This window comes from Pelodiscus sinensis, chromosome 1, assembly GCF_052426305.1.
Source record: "Pelodiscus sinensis isolate ZL-2025 chromosome 1, ASM5242630v1, whole genome shotgun sequence".
In the NCBI taxonomy this organism is placed as follows: Eukaryota; Metazoa; Chordata; order Testudines; family Trionychidae; genus Pelodiscus; species Pelodiscus sinensis.
In genome coordinates this window covers 347,836,110-347,859,636 of record NC_143052.1, presented here as the reverse complement: position 1 = coordinate 347,859,636, position 23,527 = coordinate 347,836,110, and the positions used below count along the sequence as shown (strand labels likewise).

At 44.9% G+C, this 23,527-nt stretch overlaps 1 protein-coding gene across 1 annotated transcript in view; it reads right to left on the bottom strand.

Annotated features, from left to right (window-relative positions):
* The window catches only part of CLPB (ClpB family mitochondrial disaggregase), a 134,405-nt gene that overhangs the window by 83,923 nt on the left and 26,955 nt on the right, over window positions 1-23,527 (bottom strand). Inside the window, exons 4-5 of the mRNA XM_075919632.2 lie at window positions 9,852-9,955; window positions 5,051-5,179 (exon numbers count right to left, since the gene is read on the bottom strand). Of these exons, the coding sequence (XP_075775747.2) occupies window positions 5,051-5,179; window positions 9,852-9,955 (233 nt within the window). The remainder of the gene's footprint in view (window positions 1-5,050; window positions 5,180-9,851; window positions 9,956-23,527) is intronic.

Here is a 23,527-nt window from a genome sequence, read left to right as displayed (position 1 = left end):
GTTCTAAACCAGCCCTTCCCCGTTACTCTGGCAGCAGGGATCTCCTCCGACTGAGGTTTATTTGTCGCCCCTCCACTATGTTTTTATAGCCCTCTGTTCTGACCCTGTCACACCAGCTATCGCAGATATAGACAGTAAGGCATGACCTAAGCGAGTAGAAGCCCTACACTCCTGAACCTGCTGTTTTTCCCAGTGTCATGTGGTGCTGCCCCTCGCCACCGGAGCCTTTCTCTGTGGCATGTAGCCATCCACCTCAGTGATCAGCTTAAAGGCAAGCTGCCTTTCATTGCAGCATGTAGCTACATTTGTCAATCCTGTAGTCTACATGCTGTTTTAAGGGCAGATATAGCTCGAAAGAAGTTATGCAGAAAGAATCTGCAAGATGGAGCCATAGGCCGTGTCTACACTTACCGGGAGATTGGTGCTGCGGGGATCAATCTTCTAGGGGTCGATTTAGTGGGTCTAATAAAGACCTGCTATATCAACCGCTGAGGGCGTTCCTGTCAACTCCAGTACGCCACTAGGTCAAGAAGAGTAAAGGGAGTCAACAGGAGAGTTTCTCCTGTCAACCCCCTGCAGTGGGAACACAGGTAGGTGGACCCCAGCTACGCTGTTCACATAGCTGGAATTATGTATCTTAGTTTGACATTGTCCTCTTGAGGTGAGGGCCTTGAGAGAAGTGCAAGCTGAAGATGGTGCCCAGGTTACTGGCCTGAGTGACTGGCAGGATGGTGGTGTTCAGAGTAATTGAGACAGAAGGTGACCAGGTGACCTGGGGGGAGGGGATCTGTTTTAGCTTTACTGAGCTTGAACTGGCAACTAGCCATCATTGAGGAGATGTCAGAGAGACAGGCCAGGCCCAGCTTTTACTCGGTATCTAGTGCCTTTGAAAATCTCCCCAATATGTGCAAGGTGCTGGAATGCCTCTGCGGGGAGTTAGAATTCTGCAGTATAAGCTCAGAGATGCTTTAACCTGCAAATCACATGGGGAAGGGAGTGAGTATGCAGAAGCGAGGCCAGTCTTTGAAAATTTAGGTCATAATGTATCTCACACATTGCAAATAGCTCTCCATTTCATCAACAGATCTGGCCCTTGCTATGGCACTATATGAGTGCTGTTATCCAATTTGGTTCCAGGCCCAAGAGGGTCTGTTTCTTGTTTTATTCTAACTCTGTTTCTACTGCCTGTTTGTTTTGGAGTTGATATCTCTGTGAATGAACTCTTCTGAAGTCAGGTCTGATCGCAGACTTCTGCTCGTGTCAGACTGGCACACTGGGGGTTGTTTCACTTAACTTTAAGACATTGTGGAAAAAATAATTACACTGAGTTCAAGTAAAAGATCCACATGTAATCTGCCGAAGCACTGGAATTCAAAGGCCCAATTGACATTCTGCCCTTTTAATGTGACCCACTGGAATTATTCTAAATATAAATTCAAGGCAGCATGTGAGAAGAACACGTTTCCAAAAGAAAGCTCTGATCCCGCACAGATGTGAGCACATGCCTAAAAGTACAGTTCCTCAAATCCATCCTCCAAACTCTCCTTTGCTGCAAGACCTACAGAAAAACTGATAATGACCAAGCTGCTGCTATGCTGAGACCACTGCTCCTCTCTCTCCATCAAGATTGGATGTCTTTCTAATAGATCTGCTCTGGGAATTATTTTGGGGGAAATTCTCTGGTCTGTGCTACGCAGGCAGCCAGACTAGATCATCACCATGGTCTCTTCTGACTTTGGAATCTATGAACCTCAGGACTGCAAGCTCTTTGGAGCAGGGACTTATAGTTTTGTATTTGTACAGGGCCTAGTACAAAGGAGCCCTGGTCTACAACTGGGGCTCCTGGGTGCTAAAGTAATACAAACAAACTCCACACTTTTCAACACTATAATTCACTGGCCCTACCTTTGAGGACCCCTTTGTGAAGCTACATTACCTGTTTTTTTTCCCCTTGTACCCTTTAAAATTCCCAGTAAGCACTTCAATCTGAGACACCAGGGCTGCGCAACCCGTGGGTGTCTTCCTGGGCGGTTGCAGTGCTGGGCCAGCTGCCATTTTGTTTTCCTGGCTCAGCATCCAACAAGCACGCAGCAGGGGTGGGAGAAGTGGCAGGGGAACGCTTGAAATTAAAGGGGCCGCAACAAAATGTTCCGTCCGGATTTTTTTTTTGCTCAACCAAAATTTTCCCGGCCATAGGGGTCACAAATTAAAAAAGGTAGAGCACCACTGTGATACACCACAGTTAAGGAGACTTTTGGGTTTCCCAAGCAGCAGTAATTCTCAGCATTCTCTGGGATATCTAGTGACATTGTTGTGGCATCTATCACAGCACCTGGAAAGCAGCATATCCCCTTCTGTTTCCTTTGTCTGGGCTCCTAAGGCCTCAGCCCACATTTCTCACTTTGAAGTCGCTAGGTATGTTTATTTGCACCACCTTTTCTTTTGGTGGCTCCCTGTCAGTGCTTCTCTCATGCTCAACAATGTATTTCTGGATGAGCGGTGGGCTCCCTGAGTGAAATTCTAACTTTCGGAAACAAAAGACATGACTATGCAATGAGCTTTTGCCATTCAGCAGGGCCAGGATCTTATCCTTAATTTTTCCCTTCTCTGTCTCGTTAATGGTTGAGTAAAGCTATTCACTGTGGTCACAAGGGTCTATCAATTTTCCTCCCAGCTCCTCCTAGGTTTAGTCTTCTCTGATGCCACATTCCTCTATCTTTCTCAATATGTCTGTACTGCACCGGCACCCAATATGTCTGTACTGCACCTTGTACAATGGGGTCCTGCCTTGTAGTCATAATCGCAACAGAAAAGTTAAAGGATTATAACAATTTATTGCTTATTAATTGTACAGGGAGAAATAAGAGTCCCAATAAATATCATAGAATCACAGAACACTAGAACTGGAAGGGACCTCGAGAGATCATCGAGTCCAGTTCCCTACCCTCACGGCAGGACCCAGCACTGTTTAGATCATTCCTGGCAGGTGTCTGTCTAACCTGCTCTTAAATATCTCCAGTGATGGAGATTCCACAACCTCCCTATGCAACTTGTTCCACTGTTTAACCACCCTGACAGTTAGGAAGTTTTTCCTAATGTCTAACCTAAACCTCCCTTGCTGCAGTTTAAGCCCATTGCTGCTTATCCTGTTCTTAGAGGCTAAGGAGAACAATTTTTCTCCCTCCTTGTGACACCCTTTTAGATACTTTAAAACAGCTATCATGTCCCCTCTCAGTCTTCTCTATAATTAGAAGGGAAAAGGGGAAAGATATAGAACTGGTGGCAGGGTGACATGAGTCTCTCTTACTAGACTGGTTAGTAAAATACTTGCCAAGGATGATCTAGATCAGGGCTACTCAACACGTGGTGGCTTGCAGCCTCATTGTTTGCAGCCCGCCGTGAGGTGTGGGTTTATGCGGGGCTCAACATGTGGCCCGTGGCTGTGAGCCAAAACAAAAAAGTAGTCAATATAATGGTCTTCTATTGATATGCATTTTAGTAGTTAAATTCCTGGACTACTGTTTCTCATTAAAAGTGCTGTCATACAGGTGGAAATGGCGTAAAAGTTGCATTTTATTAGTATCAGCAGAACTGACTTAAATGGGCTTGTGTGTTGTATAGTCTTGTCTTAATCTTTGTATTCATGCCTGACAGTGTGAAAAGTTATTTGCATATAAATTTGCATGTATATGCTACCACACTTAAGTTGCGGCCCTCGGCATGTGCTGTGAGCATCATTGTGGCCCCCAGGGCTTCCAAAGTTGAGTACCCCGATCTAGATTCTACCTAGTACTGAGAGAGGGGACTGGACTAGATGGTCTCTTCAGGTCCCTTCCAGTTCTATGATTCCATAAATGGAAATTTTTAAAAGTAGTGGAAATAAATTAATTATTACTAAGTCATTTATCAAGCACCATAGAGAAAAAAATAATAATAAAGCATGGCCCGTGTCCCTAGCCCATGAGTAAAATACTGCACATTGCTCAGGAAGGATGGTCTTGTGGTTTCTGTACTGGAGTGGGACTCAGATCAGGATTCCACTCCTGGTGCTGGCGGAGACTCCCTGGGTGACCCTGGTCCTCAGTTCTTCCTGTATAAAAGGGTGCGATGGGGTTTGCTCTGCACAGACTGTAAGCTCTTCAGGGCAGAGACTGTAATTTCATATAAGTATTTACAGCACCCAGCACAGAGACTCACCACCCAGCTAAAGCCTCTCGCTGTGTGTGCCTGATGTACAAATAAGCAATAATGGCCATGACATGGCAAGGGTGGGGGGATGGGGAGGAAGAGGATTATCCAAAAAGGGGTGAGGGAGAGATCAGAGGGGGCATTCTTCTTTCACTCCTGTCGTTCACTAAGGAGTTGCTCTCCTTGAGTTATCTTGCAATCTACATGACATGAACAGGGAGAGCCATGGCACTGGCAGCAGCTCAGCAAAGATTTGCTGCTAAGAGCAAACTGGAAAAGAACAAGTTGTCAGGAGAGATTCACAGATTTTAAGGCCAGAAGGGATCATAAAATCAACTCATCTGACTTCTTGTATAACACGGGCAGAGCCTTCCTGTCTATAGGCCGGTTTGGGGAGGGCGCCTGGGCCTCGAGTTCAGGGAGGCGTGCCCGGGGTTCCCCAAATTAAGGTTAGCTGCAGGGCCCAAGGGGATTACTTGGAGGGCCTGATGCAAGACAGCAGTAGGGGTCAAGCCCCCCTGCACTCACCACGGAAGCGAAGAGACCAGAGTTAGGGGAGGGGTTGCCCCAGAACCAGCACTCTCCTAGGGATGGCCCTGAACACAGGGCAGAGAATCTCAACTACTTATGCCTCACATTGAGTCCGGTACCTTGTGTTTGGCTACAACAACATTGCTCTGAAACCCTCCAGGCACGATATGAAGACACCAAGAGATGGGGAATATGGCCCTTTGCTTTACATGGTCATTTGTTCCCGGGTTCGCAGATACATCCAACATTGCAGTAAATCATAGTGAATACTATAAGGAGTGTATGCAGCCATGATCCCAATCCTGCAACTCCGACAAGCCATGGCTCTTACCTCCGTCTAGCAGCAATTTGACGGTCCCATAATCGTCAGCGAGCACAGCGTAATGCAGAGCCGTGCATCCCTTGAAACTGGCTCGGTTGTTCAGGCGGTTGTTGAAATCATCCTCCCGGGTTACCAGAACTGCAGAAGGAAAGGAGTGAACACGCAGTTCAATAAAATGAGGCAAAGTAAAGAGCCAATTGGGTTGAAAACTACCTGACTTTTCACAGGGTGAAATGACGCAGACTGACAAAATAAGCTACTTGGGAAGCAGTTAACACCCCCAGATGTCGTTCCTGAAGGATGAGAAGGCAAAGCCTCTGGTCACTCAGTCCCAACCCCCACACTACTCCTTCTGCAAAAGAACGATGGGAAGAAAGGGCAGTTTCATTCTTTCCCTCTCATTCTCCATCCAACTAGGTTTACCGGGCAGCCACAGACAAAAGAGGACAGCAGAAACTGCATAAAAATCCACTCTAGAGGCCAAACAGGCCATTGAAGAAACTGTTCTGAGACCAGAGTGAGGCCATGAGATCAGAAAGCCAGAAGATTTAGAGACAGCACTGACTGACCAACATCCAATAACCCGCAGCACAACCCTCTCATCTGTTAGGGGGCTCAGGCTCCTGCTCTGACCCCCTGCCTTAGACAACACCCTTTGCTGTATTCTTGACTGTTTTATTCTGTGGTTGTTGGTTTTGGTTGACGTTGCGTTTTAACGGCCTTTGATTTTCAAAGAAAGGGATGCTATAACACCAGCCATAGAACACTGACCCCTGCCATGTGACACGCGACCCCTGCCATGTACCTTTCATAACCCTGACCCATGTCACTCTTTCGTTACACTGCCCTCTCCCCCACGCTGTCAATCCTCAGAAGTGCGGCTACAGCAGCCTCTCTCCTGACTTGCCCTAACCTAGCTGGAGTTATTTGGAAGGGCAGAGCCCCCTGGGGGAGGCAGCCTCTCTTGTAAAGCCCCACCATGGGGCATAAGTGACAGGAAGGGCCTTGCACATGCTGTGTCTGAGAGAATGTCACCGACGCGGCAGGCCACTTTCCGCTCTTGGATGCATAATGCTTAACTCCTATTGACTTCAGCGGGAGTTCATGTGCACAGCCAAAGACAGAACAGGCCCTCTGCCTGTACACTCCTGTGGGCAAGGACTTTGCAGTGAGGATCTTGTACAGCTCCGAGCACAGAACAATTGGTGACAGTAATAACAACAGACACAGAACTTGACGTGCCTATATTGCCTTCCCATAACTACCGTCCGAATTCAAAAATGCCTAAAAGTTGCAATAAAACCCAAATACAATATTGTAAGAGCCAAGCCCATTCCAGCCCTGCATCGCTGCTAATAAAACTCAGCACCTGCAAACAGAGCAATTAACATGACACTCCCCTCTTTCTGTGGGCATTTTCTATAAGCATACATGGTGCGTATGTATATTTATTTATTTTTCTTCATTTCCTATCCAGGGAGGGGCAGGATAATGAACTGCGTGCGTCAGGGAAGATGAATCTGAGATACTAGGGAGCAGTGCAGTAAAAAGATTAAAGTGTTATTATTGTTGGGTTTTTTCCCCCATGGTCCGTTGTGACAGCTCGGCCGTCATCTGTAAAAAATGTCTCAGCAAGAGATAATCATCGGAAACTCAATAAAGCGTCAGGGGAAGCCTCGTCTGCCATCAATCACTGGGTGCCTGGAAATTTTCAGGCCTCTGTCTCCCTTCCTGCCATCCATATAAATGTCTGCAATATATTTTGTGCAGTGCATGTGGCGTGCATCCCCCTGATTTGGAAGTTTTTATGAAAAAATATTTATACACGAAATATGCAAATCGGTTAAAAAAAGAGGCAGTTTCATTCTCTCCCTCTCTCTTTCTCTTTTTAAAAATGCAACTGAATTTATTCTTTTTAATAAAACATGTCAACCAAAGAATTAATACAACTTCTAACTGAATGGACTTATTTCTCCCCACCCCCCAAAATAAAATATATTAGTTTAGAGGACAGTATGCAGACAAAAATAATTAACTTTATTGGCTGATATACTTTGTCTTAAATAAAGTCTATGCACATGCATTATGTATTGGCACTCCATTGTCCATTTTTTTAATGTTGTTTCATGCATTTTGCATTTGCTACTACACCAGCCTGATGCATGTGTGTTTGCAGCTCCCCTTGAGGAGAGGGTTGGTAGAACTAATACGCTGCAGCGAGAGATGAGAGCAAGGAGCTTTTAAAAATAAAATAACGTCCTGTCAAAATTGCTCTAGAGTTGATCCATCTTCTGAACGTGCATTTTATCCATGGCAAACGCTGAAAGATTACACCTTCATTTAACTTTATCTCACTTTGCGCTCCCAGCAATGAGGAAAACATGCTGTACTAAACCAATGGACAATCTCATCACATAGTTCTGTCTTTGCTACCAGACTAATTAGCACTATTTTATGCTGCATACAATGCAGGAGAAGCACTATTGGCCTCTGATAATGTAATTGGGTTTCCTACATTTACTCCACACAATAAGCAGGAAATGCTTAATTTCGGAGCCAAAGGTCACAGTGTAGAAGCTGTAGTTAATTTAGTTACAAGTGCCAGGAAAGGTTGAAGTTCTGGTAGCTGCACAAGTTGCGGGGAGGTGACTAGCAAACGGGAGCAGAAAGATACTGCTTAAACATGACTTCCTCAGGGAAGCCAGGCTGAATGTTTGGCACCTTGGACTCATCAGTTCTCACAAACTACGGCTTGTTTGCTGTGTAGATGGATGAGACAACTCGAAAGAGGCAAAGAAAGCAGTACTGGTGACTCAGTAGTTGATGCCCTTTCACCTGGTCAGGACTAAACCTACACCCCAATTTTGAGAGAACTGCTGTGCTGGAGCTTGTTTCAGTTCAGATGTGAAACAGAGATGCTGACCACAAAAGATTATAAAAGATCCAACTGCATTCAGAGCAGAGGCTAGCATGAATACCCTTGACAAATGCCAAAGAGGTGCAATCCATCTGTACACAGACCATTCCCCTGCAGTTTTGACTGGAGAAGTTGTTCAGGGTTTTACATCCACTTTCTAAAACTTGTGCAGTGTTGCTGGTGCAAGAGCCTCTTTATTTCACCCCAGAGGTGGCTGCATTTGAGCAGACGATGTGAATTTTCTATTTACAATTTTGCATAGCGTATTTGAATCTCTTCAGATAAGAGTGGCTATCTATCTATATTTTTTTAGAGGGCTGAGCGTCTGTCTGTGAGTCTGTTTGCTCAAGAACTCCTCCTAAGCAGTGAGAGCTAGGACCACCAAATCGGGTAGGCACCTTCCTCTTATCCTAACTTAAAGCAAGGTCAGAATTGGCTGTGCCAAATGGGACGTGCCTGGAATTTGACTGTTTTCCATTACACGGAAAGGGAGGGGGGGAGAGGAGGTACACCTTCCTCACAGTCACTACTGGGGGCAGCTGCACCATTAAAGACTGGCCAGCTTAGGGATGTGAAAGGTTAACTAGTGGGAGCTGAAGAAGCTCCTTGCCTGCTGTGGGCAGGGGGCTGCTCCCGTTCTGCAGGAGACCCGTCACGGACAGGGGCAGCTCCAGTCCTCGTGAGGAGTAAGGGAAGTCAACAGGAGTGTTTGTCCCACTGACTTTCTGCTGTGGAGATAGCACCAAGCTCGGCTTAAGGTATGTCGACTCCCGCTACGTTATTTACATAATTGGAGCTGCGTACCTTAAGCCGACCTTGGATGTAGCATAGACCTGGACTTACACAAACCTTCCATCTCCATCCCTTCGATTAGACTGCATTTAAACTGAACATGAAGCAGTTTCTGAAGTGAGGCAACATTTCCAGTTTGAGCCCAGGAAACACAATTTTAGGATGCAGAATCCCCAGCAGGTCTCCAATGTACCATACTTGCATTTGAGGTTGGTAATGGGCAATCCAACCACCAGTCCCATAAAAACACTATGTAATAGTTTATCTTACAAAATGATACACATATATTAATTTACTCATTCAAAAACACCGAGCATTTTTAAAAGAACATAAGCTCCTGTGGCCAGCATCGATCTGCTTTACAGTATTACAAGGAATATGTATCTCTCACACAAAACTATGTTAACAGAACATTACTGAAGCTGCAAAGCCAAACATACTTTTCATGGAGATTTGCTGATAGCATGGTGAGACTCAGGGTTCTAGGTTCCATTTCAGGCTCTGAAGGGAGAGTGTGCTTTTGTCACATTATTGGATTTTAATGTGAGCAGACAGGCCACTACTGCACCCACTGGTGTGTTTTTGCTCCAAATTCTGTGCAAAGTGGGCCATGTGAGGTGTCAAATGAAAGCTTATGCTTTGCTGATTCTATGTATGCTACTCATATGCTTGTATGATTTTTCTATGTACAGTAATGGAGATAGGCTCTGTACTTCTATTTAAGTGTTCTCTGTCTGAGAGGGAGCAATGCATCTGATGAAGTGGGTCTTTGCCCACGAAAGCTTATGCTCCAATAAATTTGTTAGTCTATAAGGTGCCACAGGACTTCTCGTTGTTACTGCAGAGGAGTTATCACAGCAGGGTGTTCCCAAGGCTTAGGGTATCGTCCTAGACTTTTGGAACTGCCACAAGTTTATATTTTTGAAGGCATGACATAACAGAACCATACCTAAAGAATGTAACAAATAGCATCTATCCAAGGGAAAGTAAAAAGTTCATGAGTGGATCAGAATTATCCAAAGACCTAAGTGAACTCTGTGCATACAGTGAACTCTGAGCATATAGAGGTAACATGAACAAAAGGTTTAAGTTTTTTATTACCTTCCAATGAATGGAGTCCCTTTTCTTTGGCAGTCTCATACACACTGTTGAATTCGTCTCCAAGGTTTGGGTCAGCACCAGCTGCAAGCAGGATCTTTATCACGCTATTATAAAACATAATGAGAACATGATCATCAGGGACGTTTCTCAGAGAGATCTGATGGAACATCAGTAACTAGAGTCCTTTAGAGTCTGCAAAGGAAAAAATTATTAAGGCACATAAGGCTGGAGAGTACTCAGCAAAAATTTGCTGCCAGCAAAGAAGAATTAAAAAATATCACTGCTTAACAATATTAACAATCATAAGACAGCTGGACTGAGGAGGCATTTGGAGTAATGGGCTGCTCTGAAGAGCCAGGTCTTGTGAAATATATCTATGTTCACCACAGGTCAAGCCAAAACATCTGCACAGAAGTACCTGTGCACTGTATAGGATTGTGCAGGACAGCCAACCCGTAATTCACACTTAATGGTTGAAAATGCAGACAAGACACATCTAGCACACACTGTCTGATGTCAGACTAGCGAGACCCCTGCAAAAGATGGTTCCTCACAGTAGCCTCTACATTAAGGAAAGCAAAATGGAGTTATGTTGTTTTTACATATTTCGAAGGTGCTAGTCACCACATCTAAGTTCCATCAGACCAAAAGTGAGTGGGATGCCAATACCAAGCATGACAGAAGCTCAGTTAGGAAGCTGTGAGGTGGCCTATATATTATCTAGATTTCCACCCTTTGATACGATGCCTTCACTTGAGACTTGCACTCTGCATGGACACAAGCCAACGAGTCTGTCCTTGAAATGGGAGCACTCCTGCATTCAAGGTCAGACATGAAAAGCACAGCTCAGTCCTTAGCCCCTTTTCTGCCATCACAAGAGAAGGTGCATTCAAAATAAAACATTTAACAACTAACGGAGGCAACGCCATATGAGCATTTTCCTGGAGACCCAACAACTGATGTGAAACAACCTGTGGAAAGAATCCAGAGCATGGAATGCAGCTGGAAGGATTCAGGAGACTAGTTGCTGTTTAAAATGAATACAGATGAAGAACATTCAGGGAAGTTTCCAGGAAGAAAGAGAGAAGGAAGAGAAAATGATGACGATGAAGAAGAAGCAGAAGGAGAAGGAAGCATGGAATGAGACTATGAGCCGAGGTGTGGTTTTGCTTGCAGACTGTCACTGAACTGAATGTGGTGATCACAACTGGCCAATGTCCATATCACAAAAATCATGGCTGTAAGTAACAATACTTGTCACCTTTAGCGACAGTCCTAGGGTGTGGCATACTGGTAGGGCAGTGAAGAGGGTTGAGGAATCTCCGTCTGTTTCTGCTCAAGCTCGTCTTCACCCCAAACCAAGACTGTCTCCAGAGCTGACCAATCTGTCACTATTCCCCAGCATGACTATTCAGCACAAAAAGAGAGACAGGCTTGGTTTGGGGCGGAAAGATTCTGTGTTTCTGAATACAATCATCATCAGGCAAGAATTAGATTTCTTACTATTTCTGAAAGCAGCTTGAAGCCAGGCATTCTTTTTCCTGCGTATAGGCCTTCCACAAGAGCTAGCCAGTAAAATATTATATAGCATTCATCACCGGTGAAATTGCTTATGGAATGGCAGAAGTTCTTGGCTATATGCACCAGAAACTGACTGAAATGCATCTCCAGGCTGCATCGTGTCACTTTTAAAATCTACCTTAAATTCCCCCTCCCCCCCCCTCCACCTCTTACGCTTTTATAGGAAATACAATTAGCAGAATGGAAGGCAGTTATTTTCTTTTTTAAATAAGATACATTAGCAGAGATGTATGTCTTGCCTTCCATAGTTCAAGTCTCAATTGTGTATAAAGTCCAATCTAGTGTACTGAGCACAAAGTGAGACTGTAGGGAATTCACATATGTCCACATCGTCAGGAGTTGCCTCAGATTTCAAAAGGTACCCAGCTGTTGGCATTTGACTCTTCTGAAATCCACACTCCCATTTTGCTCAAATTGAGCTCGCAAGATCAGAATAGTCTCCAGAATAAAAAACCTGCCCTTTGCATAATTTACCACACTCCCAATTATAGTGTCATATGCAAACTTTAACTCTGATGATGTTATATTTTCTTCCATGTCATTGATAAAAACATTAAACTGCCAAGAACCGATCCCTGTGGGATCCCACTGGAAACACTTCCATTCTATGACGATTCCCCATTCACAACATTTTGAGATCTACCAGTTAGCCAGATTTTAATCCATTGTGTGTGTGACAATGACATTTTTAATCAAAATGTTGCACAGTACTAGGACAAACCTCTTAGAGAAGTCTCTGTATAGTTATCAAACTTGTAATTTCATAAAAATCAAGTTAGTTTGGCAGAATATATTTTCCATAAGCCCAAGCTGATTTGCATTAATTCCATAACCCTCATTTGAAAGTATTAATTGAATCCTGTATTAGCTACTCCATTATCTCGTGCAGGTTCAATGTTAGGCAGACAGTTCCATATTTACTAGAGCTATCCCATTTTTCCCTTTTAAAATATTGGCACAATATTAGCTTTCTTCCTTGTTCTGGAAATTCTCCAGTGTCCCAAGACTTATCTAAAAATCAATGTTAACAGTCTAATCAGCTCACAGGCCAACTCTTTTGAAATTCTTGGATGCACATCCTCTCAACCATTGATTTTAAAAAGGTCTGTCTTTAGGAGCTGCTGTTAAACATCCTCCTTAGAGAATACTGAAATGGAAAAAGTGTCAGCATCATCATAAAATGAGACTATATCTGTTCTTTTTCCCAAACCCCAGAGCAGGAACATTCATTGAATACTTGTGGCTTTTTCAGCATTATTTTTGATTAGCTCTAACATTTCTATCTAGTACTGGACCAATTCCTTTGTTAGGATTCCTTTTGTTCATCCTATACTTTAAAAACTTCTTATTGTCCTTAACTCCGCTAGCCATAGATTTCTTATGTATCTTTACTTCCCACATCAATTTCCTACAATTCCTAGCCTCCAATTTATATTCACTACTATCAATTTCCCCCTTTCTTCCATTTGTTTGACCAGTACAGCCTTCCTCCTCAGCTGTGGGACAGCAGCTTTTGGGGCATTGAGTAAAGTGTTCTTAAATAATTCCCAATATCATTCACATTTTTCATAAATCCTTCTTCCCAGCTGATCTGGCTCATTGCTGTTTTTAGCTTTGTGCAATTAGCCCTTTTAAAACACCGAGGATATATATTATTGATTTGGACTTTATTCTGATGGAACACTGTAAATGTGACCGAGAAGTCATGATCACTGGTGCCATTTTTAATTATGTGATCAGTTTCTTCTCTGTCAAGATGAGGTCTAATATGCAATTCCCTGAGGTTGGAAGCAATACCTTCTGAGTTAGAAAATTGCCATCTGTAGTATCATGCATTTTGCTGGGTTGGATGACCACAGTGGCCCCTTCTGGCCCTTAACATGAACTCATGAATCGTCTCTAAACGCAGATTGCCTTAAGTGCACTGATGATACACGAGTGTGTCTTTATTATCCTGTGGATTCTACATTGGAAGGACTGTTTGGAGGAGATGTACAGCTGGATGCATTCCTGTTACCTCATTCTCTATCATCAGTAAACAGGTGCCAGAAAGGAGTCAGGGATACCAGGGAGCTCCTTCCCCTTTCGGGTCCCCTGTTCAAAGGTAACAAACCAGGTTAATGATACTGGCATCATCTTCAACCACACCCTTACCATGGAAAACCCCACATCTGAGACACAGGTACAAAATCTGTGATGGCGGGAAATTTTATTTGTGCAATTTGTACTAATGAAGTCCTTAATTATTCTGTCACAGACACACACAGCCAGAACTCTGACATTTACAGCTTGTCCAGATGCTCCAAGTTGGTATTGTTGCAATGTAAAACTCTTAACAATGAACGTTCTGACTACATTCAAGTTCTCCTCTTCAGCCTGGTCCTGAAGAATATCTGCACTGAAATATTGCCTGGATTTTTAAAGATCCCACAATTTCAGTTAAATTGACAGGCTATGACATATAATAGGGTCCATCCCCTCCAACTTAAGAATAAAGAAATCCCTCACTTTAAGAAGAATGAATCCACGTTCCAACATGAGACTTGAACCCACAACCTTTTGGCCAGGAGCTGAGACACAGTCAACAAATGAATCATAAACAATGACTCCTCTTCCTCGGCAACCCCATCCATCAGTTTTTCCCTTCATCCTGACAGTCTGTTGAGCATTCTTTCCAGGTCTTTATCCACCTCCATGCTCTCAGCAACTCTTAGGAAGGCTCTTTCTCTTCATCCAGAACTCAGACTGTGAAAGTTTCCTTGAGAATGTTTTGTTTTCATAAAAACTTTGAAGAGCTACATAGAAGCAGTGTTGACTACTGGTGAGGGCAAGAGGACATGGAGACAGAACTCCCAGGTTTTGTTCTGTACAACTGTCTGCTTCATTTTCCCCATCTGTAAAATGGATATAACTACACTTCTCTAACTTATAAAGCTGTTGGGAGGTTTAATGTCAAAAAGCAGTGGCACAATCCATGCCTGAGACTCTAACCATAACTCTGAAAGTTGTAGTACAGAATCCTGTCCCAAGAAGACAGCTCTGATACAGTGTGTCACACATTCCAAACCAATTCCCATCAAACCACCATAAAAAGGAAATGAAAAGAGCTTGCCGGTCTAAACTCAAAAGGACAATTGTCTGTTGCATGATTAGCCTCTCTATCCAATCATCCTTCAAGCTAACTTCCTCCTTCAGTGACATGCGGTCCCCTCCAGGCAGCTAATGTCACTGAATTTTTCTTCAAAGAACCAGCCAGACATTTCTGGAATTACAAGTATTGACTGCACCTGCCCAATTTGCAGGTAATAAGACATTCAAGCAAATTAGCCTTTGCTAATAATGCAGTGATAATGCAATAGAAATACAGCCGTCGTCATACTCATCAATAAAGTGCATGAACATAATCAGAGGGAATAAGGCAGCTTGAAAAAATATCATATATAAAAACAAGGATGAAGTATGGTCTAGTGGTCAAAGCAAAGGACTGAGGTCCGGAGTCCTGGGTTCTGTTGCCAGCTGTCACGGAGTCATTGTGTGACAATGAGCAAGACACCACCTCTAAGGTCCTCAGTTTCCATATCTGTAAAATGGGGCTAATTCTTTCTTACCTCCCAGGGCAGTTATGAGGCTTAATTAAGCTTTATAACCCACATTGCAATCCACTGATAACAGTGAACTGCAGAGGGGAAAGTATATTACAACATTATTTGTGTCCCAATCTTTCTTCTACAAGAACTCACAATTACTGCTAGAGAGCCTATGCTAAGGCTGTGCTCCCCTCCCTGCCCCCCATCCTATGATGTCCTTCCCGTTTATTCCCTCCATCAGGCTGCTGGGTATCTTTGGGAGAGTAATACTCACCGATCAGCAAGGTGGCATGCTAGGAAAGAGGCCTGCAGCGTAAAGCCTGAGCTGTGAAGGCAGTTTCCTTCCATAACTCACCTGTGCTCAATAGCCTCATCAAGTCCTGGGTTTAATTTGCTGATCGAGTTTTAATTTGATCAGAGACAGAGGCTGCTCATGTGTGCAAATATAAATCTACATTGAGCCTGCTGATGACTCAGAGGGCAATGCTTAACTAAAGTTCACCGGGCAGTCTAATCGATTGCAGTAAGTGCTTTCTGCTTTGAGAGGCTGGGCCAGCGTATTGTTCACAGAAAAAGAGCAAGGCACCTGGGGTGAGAGAGCTGGGCTTGGCTGGGTCTGCAGCGCAAACCTACCAACACTTAGGCAGCTGGAGCTGGTGAACCAAGAAGGGCAGTGATCCTAGTGACCGGGAGTTACCGAACACAATGCAAGGGCTTTGAGGAGGGGCAGAGCTGGGCTTGTGGAAGCTACGAGTCCTGCTGGACACAAAGAGGATCCCTAGAATAGTTATATCTTAACTTCTGTAGAACTCAGCATGGGAGAGGAGAGGCGGAAGGAGCAGTTACTTACCTTCCCGTAACTCTGATTCTGCAAGATGCTGTTATCCATGTGAAGCCCAAACTAGATGCACACGTACCCTATGCATGCAAGATCAAAATCTTTGGACTAGCAGAGTTCACAGAGCTGCACCTGGACCATGTATGTCTTCTCTCCCCAATAGGGTGCAAACGGCAGAGCAGCTGCAACCGTCCCTCGTTCCCTTGCTAATGCAGGATCCCAGCCAAGGAGGACTCCAAAAAGCAGGAATGGAGGGTGGGTCAGGGGAGTCAAATGGACAACATGACTTCAAAGAGCCAGGGTTATTGTGCCCATGGCATACAGGTACTTTGCTAAAAGTCCTCTGGACTGTAATACTTTGTTTCATTTCAGTTGCCGGGTTTAGCGGGCAGGTGCTGGATGATTTTGGTGGCTTGTGATATACATGAGGTCCAATTAGATTCGTCGTTCTCAAACTTTTTTTTCACAACCCAGGTGAAGAAAACTGTTGATGACTGTGAGCCAACATCATTATATTTTGACTAGAGTGGGGGTTCTAGGACGGGGCCAGGAATGAGGGGTTGGAGTGCAGGAGGCTGATGCTCAAGGTTTGGGTGCAGGCCCACCTCCGACAGCTCCTGGTCAGTGGCACAGCAAGGGTACTAAGGCAGGTTTCCTGCCTGACCTGGCACTGCAGACCGCGCTGCAATGCAGAAGCAGCCAGCAGCAGGTTCAGCTTGTAGGTAGAGGCACACAAGCGTCTTTGTGCGCTGTTCTCGTCCATGAGCACCAGCCCCCATGGCCCTCCCATCTAGGAGCCGGACCTGCTGCTGGCCGCTTCCAGGGTGCAGTCTGGTGCATGGTGCCTGGACAGGCAGGTAGCTGCCTTAGGACACCCCACTGATCACCTGGTCACCCTATAGCAAGGCGACCCAGTGCCTGACATTCCATGACCCAGTACAGGGCAGCAACCCAGCATTTGAAAGCCACTGGACTAGATGAAGGGGTGGTTCTTTCTGGCTTTAAAACCCATGGCAGCAGGGTACGTAACCATTCTCTCTTCTCTGTATGCGTGTGTCCCACTCCAGGCCACGGATAAGCTGTGCCCCAACCGGAAGGTGGGGTTGAGGTGGTGTGACTGTCACTAACTAAACAGTGATGGGAACGCTGCCCTACCAACTCTGGCCTCTGACCCTGGACCTATGTCAAGGGTTTAGTTTAATAAGAGCCAGGGAGTTCTTCCATGTAGCTGCCTATTTGGGGCCAAAGGCTCCGACTCTGCAGGTGCTCTGGGGCTAGAGCACCCATGGGGAAAAATTAACAGGTGCTCAGTACCCACCAGCTGCCAAGTTGCCCCCTCTGTCTCTTCTCCCCAGCGCCTACCACCCACTGCTTGCCCCACTGACTAACTCCTCCTCCTCCCTGCCAGTCACCGCAGATAAGCTGTTTTGCAACATTCAGAGCTCCAGAAGGAGGAGGGAGAAGTGAGGATACAGCACACCCGGGGAGGCAGTGGAAAGAGATGGGAGGTTGGGGGAAGGGGTAGAGTGGGTGTCACGTTACTGGATTTTAAGGGGAGCAGCCAGATCACTGCTGCACCCATAGGGGGGGCTGCCCCAAAGTCTGTACAAAGGGGGCCGTGTGAGGTGTCAAATGAAAGCTTATGTTCTATAGATTTTATGTACGCTATTCATGTACTTGTGCGATGTCTGTATGTGGAGTTATGAATATGGACTCTGTGCTTATACTGTGGATGTTCTCTGCGTGCTCTAAGGATGGAAGGTCTAATGAATGACTATGCAAATTAACACAGTGCCAAAGGGCAATGGCTCTCAAAATGCCCAATACACATCTGAGGAATTTGTCTGGGAACATGCAAAACAGCCAGGGCAAAATGGCTGCTGACATATGAAACAGAGATAGGTCACTCGACCATATGACCTGCTCCACTTGAAAGGTACCAGGGAGATAAAAAAATGCCATGAGGTGGTCTCCATCTTGTCTTCAATTCTGTCACTGATTCCAGATGCAGCCTTGCAAGGGACAGCGAGCCGGGAAGGATTGGCGACCCTTCCGGACATAGGATGTACACCAGAGACTTTTAAGAAAGCAGTGTGTAACATCTCTGCTGAGAGCCTGCATTGAGAATTTGGTGATTGGTGCATGTAATGTATTTTCTTTAATAACCTTACTCTCCACCTTTTCTTCTTTTATTAATAAACCTTTAGATTTTGGATTCTAAAGGACAGGCCCAGCGTGATCTTGTGGGTAAGATCCAGAGTGTAAATTGATCCAGAGTGTAAACTGACTGGGAACTGAGGCTGGTCTTTTGGGACCGGGAGAACCCGTTCGGGGTAGGGGAGACTGGGTTCTATAACCCCTCACCTGTGTGTTAGGCCCAGGGCTGATTGTGGCACAGGGAGAGCTCGGGTGTCTGAGGGGTTTTGCTCGTGAGGCTTCCTGCTGGCCGGATTGGGTGCTCAGTGTCACTGGTTTGTGGCCTGTTTGGGAAAGGTCTCCAGTCAGGGGCTGTAAAGAGCCCTGATTTTTCACCCTGAGCGGACGGCCTCAGCGGTGCCCAGACCCAGCTTGGTCCATCACAGTGGGGGCAAGCTTGGGGCAGAGCGGGGGAGTCATGCACTACCCCATCTACAGTGAAGTCGGCCCCTATGCTTGTGGCCATTCCACCCTTTATGCCCTTGAGTGAAGGCACAAGGACATAACTTGTTCAGACATGGCCTTACGACACTGCTTCTGAAAAGATTTCAGTCTTGTGTGCATGGGGTGTATATGTCCCAAGCAGGGATGTAAAATGTTCCCCAGTAAGCATTAAGCTTACCAGAATGCTTCCTGGGTAACCGGTTAACCAGACTCTAAGCCATATTGAGCCAGTGGTGGGAACCAGGCCAACTCAGAGCAGCAGGTGGGGCTGCATAGCAAGCAGGAGGGATCCCGGCAGAGGCAGGTAGGGCCCCAGCAACCGTGACAGGGACAGGTGGGACCCCAGCCTTGGGCACCTTTGCAGCAGCCCCTGCAGGGTGAGGCAGGACCCTGGCCGCACCGCAGCAGCCTTGCCATGTGGAGGCAGGGCTCCGGCCACAGTGGCCCCATCACACCTACTCACAGCCCTGGTGAAACCATTGCCCTGTGCTGGCCCACCAACGGTTAACCAGTTAAATGATACAATGTTAATTGTTTAACTGTTTTGAATGATATTTACATCCCGAATCCCAAGCATCGGATCCCCTCAGGCTCGGCCTCGAATACTATACAGCAACATCCAGAGCACCGTGTCCAAGGATTGCCATTAAAGCCTCCTCTCCAACTGGCTCTATGCAAAGGCAGATCAGCCCATATCCACCCAGCTAGCACATTATGCATTCAAGTCAACATGCCAACAAAGCACTCGTCTCTAGAAGCTTCAAGATATTTATCCCAGCTGCCTACCTCTGCTTCAGAGACCTCCGAATTATATGCCCAAAGTGGAAAGCCTGAAAGAGAGGCCATGAAGCAGACATATGTACCTAATATAGGTACTAGACTGGGCCAGTTAATCACATTATTGCCTATAGACACAGACAAGTCACACTCCTTAGAATGTACCCACTGATCTATACCATGCATGATATACTAACACTACTAACAAAAACCGTACACAGCACATTAGAGGTACAAAGTGCTCTTCTCTTAGAGGTGCGATATATTCCCTAACCGCGAACAGCTTACAACTGAAACCAGGCGAGGTGCGGGGGGGGAAGAGGGCTTAGGGAGCATGAGAAGCAGGGAAGACTTGCTCTGATACCGAATCATTCTGTAGTCTTGGTCTAGTCATTTAATCTTTGTGTCTTTATTTTCCTCCACATCCATGAAACACAGCACGCCAACTAGTCAAAGTGTTACCTACTATGCAAAAGCCCTGGTACAAGTAGGCATCAAGAGGCAGTCTAGCTGGATGAGAACCAAAGATCTCTTCCCCTGCAACCTGCTGGAATGCAAGCAGCCTGCTAAATTCAAGAATAATCTTCCTAGTCCTCCCCACAACCTTCCAACCAGCTCTGAGCACAATGGTGCCATCATGATGGACAGAAGCTGGCAATTTACGGAGGCTGCAAGTGCAAACCAGTTTGCAGATCTATCCCAGAATGCTCAGTGCAGCCCTGCCTGTAAAGTCTTTTCACTGCTTTGTGCCTCTGTTTCCCCACATATCCAATGGGGTTAATAATAATATTTACCTCTCACACAGCAGGTTGTGAGGAAGTTAATTCAAGATTTTAAGCCATTCACTTTACTCCCTCTGGGGTAGCATAACTAAAATGTTCTATCTGCAGTCCATGTCTCCTTCAGGGTCCCACTTACAGGGCAATGCTGCAATGTTTAAGGCGCCCATGCTACAAGGCAAATTCAAATATAAGAAAAATAAAAAATATATTTCTCTCAACATCAGTTTTTAAAAAATCTAAACGATGCTGATGGTGTGTTTTTAGACTCAGAACTAACCTAAACGACCTGGCAGTTTCCCTTTATTTTTATTACAATATTGCAGTAATGTGGAGAGGCCCATCATGAGGTCAGCGCCCTTTTCTGCTAGGCGCTGTACATGCACATAGTGAGAGACAGTCTCTGCCTGCAGCTGAAATAGACAAACAACCCTGACCTAAGAGGAAAGGTGAAAAAAAACCTGGGTACGTTTAGTTTACAGAAAAAAAAGCTTCAGATATGTTGAGGACTGTTATAAAAAAAGATGGGAGTCAACTGCTCTCCATGGCCACTGAAGGTAGGATAAAAAAAATAAAGAGTTTAATTTGCGGCAAGAGAGATTTCAGTTAGGTATTAGTACAAGCCCTTTTAACTATACAAGTAGTTAGGAACAGGCTTCCAAAGGAGTTCTATGGAATTCTTATCATAGGAGGATTTTAAAATCAGTTTATATAAACACCTGTCAAGTATGGCCTAGGGATGATCCTGCCTCAGCACAGGAAACTGAACTAGATGACTTTCCAGAGCTCTTCTAGCCCTACGTTTCTATGATTCTAAGGCACACGAGAGGAGAAACTGAGAGAGAGTGAGCAAGCGAGCGAGGATATGACTCACCCAAAGTCACTGGTTACAGCAAAGCTGGGAATATAACACTGATCACCAGGCACCACTCTAGTGCCTTACCACCTGGACCACACTGCCTTCATTCTATTCTTTGATGAAATACCCATTTCTAATATAACAGTGCTGTCAACAATGACTGAGTCCAAGCATAAGCATCAGAGCTGAATCCACAAGTTTCTGACACTAAAATTAACAGGGCCATATGAGGATGCTACAAATGCATATCAGGATGCATGTCACATAACGCATGCATCTCCATGTGACAAATATCTGTCAGAAGCAAGAGCTCTCAACTGAATGTGAGATGAGCAGGGTACTCAAAGTTTTGAACCCCAAATGATTATGTTTCCCATTAGATAAGTTATCTATTGAATCTGTCCAGCTTTTTATTTGCAGCATCTGTCAGGAGAGGGAAAAGAAAGCTTTCCCTTACTGGTTCCAACTTCTCTGCTGTTCAAACCACTGTTCCAAAAGCAGTCAGGTCTCCATTATGGGTTAGATTCACAATGGGATAGAAAGGAGCTGGCACTGGCTGGAATAGCTGTCTAGTACTCATCTGTGGAGTGGTTTTATACAGATAAGAGGCCACAAAACGCATCCACAGTGCAGTAAAGACTCCATGTGCATGCACTCCAAAAAGGGACTTTGTGAAGATGGCATTGTGGGGCTTATGCCTCTTTTCTTTCAGTGACTCCAGACTGAGCATGCTCAGTCAGACTTCCAGCACGTGATTTCTCATATTGCTGAGCTATGAAGGGCCACAAAGAGTAAAAACTTAGTTTGGTCAGTAACACCTGCTGCTGGCGCAGGATTATTAAGGAAGGAGGGCCTGTATTTACACAGTTACTCATCAGAGTAGACACACACTTTAAAAAATTGAGCACCCTACATCAGTAAGCATAAGTCAGCCAATGCCATTAACTTAGCCCCACAGGTACCAGAAAGCACGTTCCTAGTTCAATGTTTCACATGTGTATGGTGTGGTTGGCCAGCACGGAGGGGCTGACATCTGTAACTTGTTTCGGCAGTGTTATTCCCACCCAGCATAAGTGGAGCTTTACATGAAAGTAAAAGAAAAGAATTACAATATGTCCCGAAAAACAAGACATACCTTGTAATGGAAAAGATTTGTATAAATATCTCAGACTCTATGAGCAAATCCATGTCACTGAACCAAAACCATCAACTCCTAGTGGTGTTTTAGCACCATTTCCATAATGCCTTAGCACCAGTGATATTTAATACTAGGGCCAGGTTCTGTAGTTGAACTATATCTACGAATGGACAACTTGGGGGGAATTTCAAACATCTTTTACGTCATTCTTCAGCTCAGTACATTTCCTGGCCTACGATGAAACCCCACTGGGTACATTGTAAAGTTAGAAATAACAGCAGAGACCAAGTTCACGCCTGATGTTACCCCAGTGATGTCAATGAAGTAGTTATGATAGGGATGCGTTTGGCCCTAGTTTATGCTTGCTTCCAGAGGAGGTGAAATATCTAATTAATCTTTCATTGCGCTTACAGATGAGTTATATTGATTTTCAGATATTCAAGGCCTTTGTTTTTAATTATAGGCAATAATCATCCACAACGTGTGGAAAACAAACCTGTTTTGCCCAACGTGGCCCAAGCTTCAGTCTTTTTGCCAAACACCCAAATAAGAGACCCAGTTTTTAGTCTCATGCATACAAGATTATACTGAGTCCTGAAGGTCTAAATGTTTTTGTCCCCATTTCTACCTGATTTTAGGTTATGTATCTTAAAGAATAAGAAGGGTAATCCATCTGGGGTAATTATTGTACCATGAACAGCCATTCTCCTCATCTCCCTTCTAGATTTGCACCTCCCAAGTCCTGTTCTGGTCCACCAGTCACTTGGAATGGTCAACAATCGTCACACTCCATCGCTGACCATTGTCCATCAGCAAAGGTGGGAGGCTCCAAATTCATCCCTCTGCGGACATGCAAACAACGAGGCCCGTTGCTGCTCGGACATCAAAGTTAAACAAACAGACCCAAGCCTCCGCCTCTCTGCCCATCCTAAGGAGCTCCCCAAGGAGGTCACGACTTTCAGCTTGTCATAGCACACATCAAAGTTTGCACCACACACGAACTCGGCACACGGATTCGAATCATGTCGCCCGAGAGCGGATATTCAGCTTTTGTGTCCTGCTTTAATCCTGTGTTTTCCCAAGTAATTAAGCCTTTTTGCTTATGAACTTGTGACTAAGTAAAGCATCTCTGAGAGGTTGTAACATCAAAGCTCATTCTACCGTCTGTCCCACGTTTTCTAAAATTGGATTTCTCTTTCTCTTTTTTAAAATAAAAACTAATTGAATTTAGTTGTAGACTGAATATATTTAAGGGTGACTTTAAAGGTTACCAGAAGCCACAGTGCTCATCCTGGGAACTAAAGAGGTCGGACACAGAGTCAGCCTTTTGGTTCATGAAGAAATAGCATGAAAGCCACAGCACTCACCTCACAAGCTAGAAGAGAAGCAACAAATCTTATAGCAGCAACTTGAAACTTTAGATGAGTTACTGCCACAGCACAACATGTACCGTACCACCACAAGGCTACCATCTCAT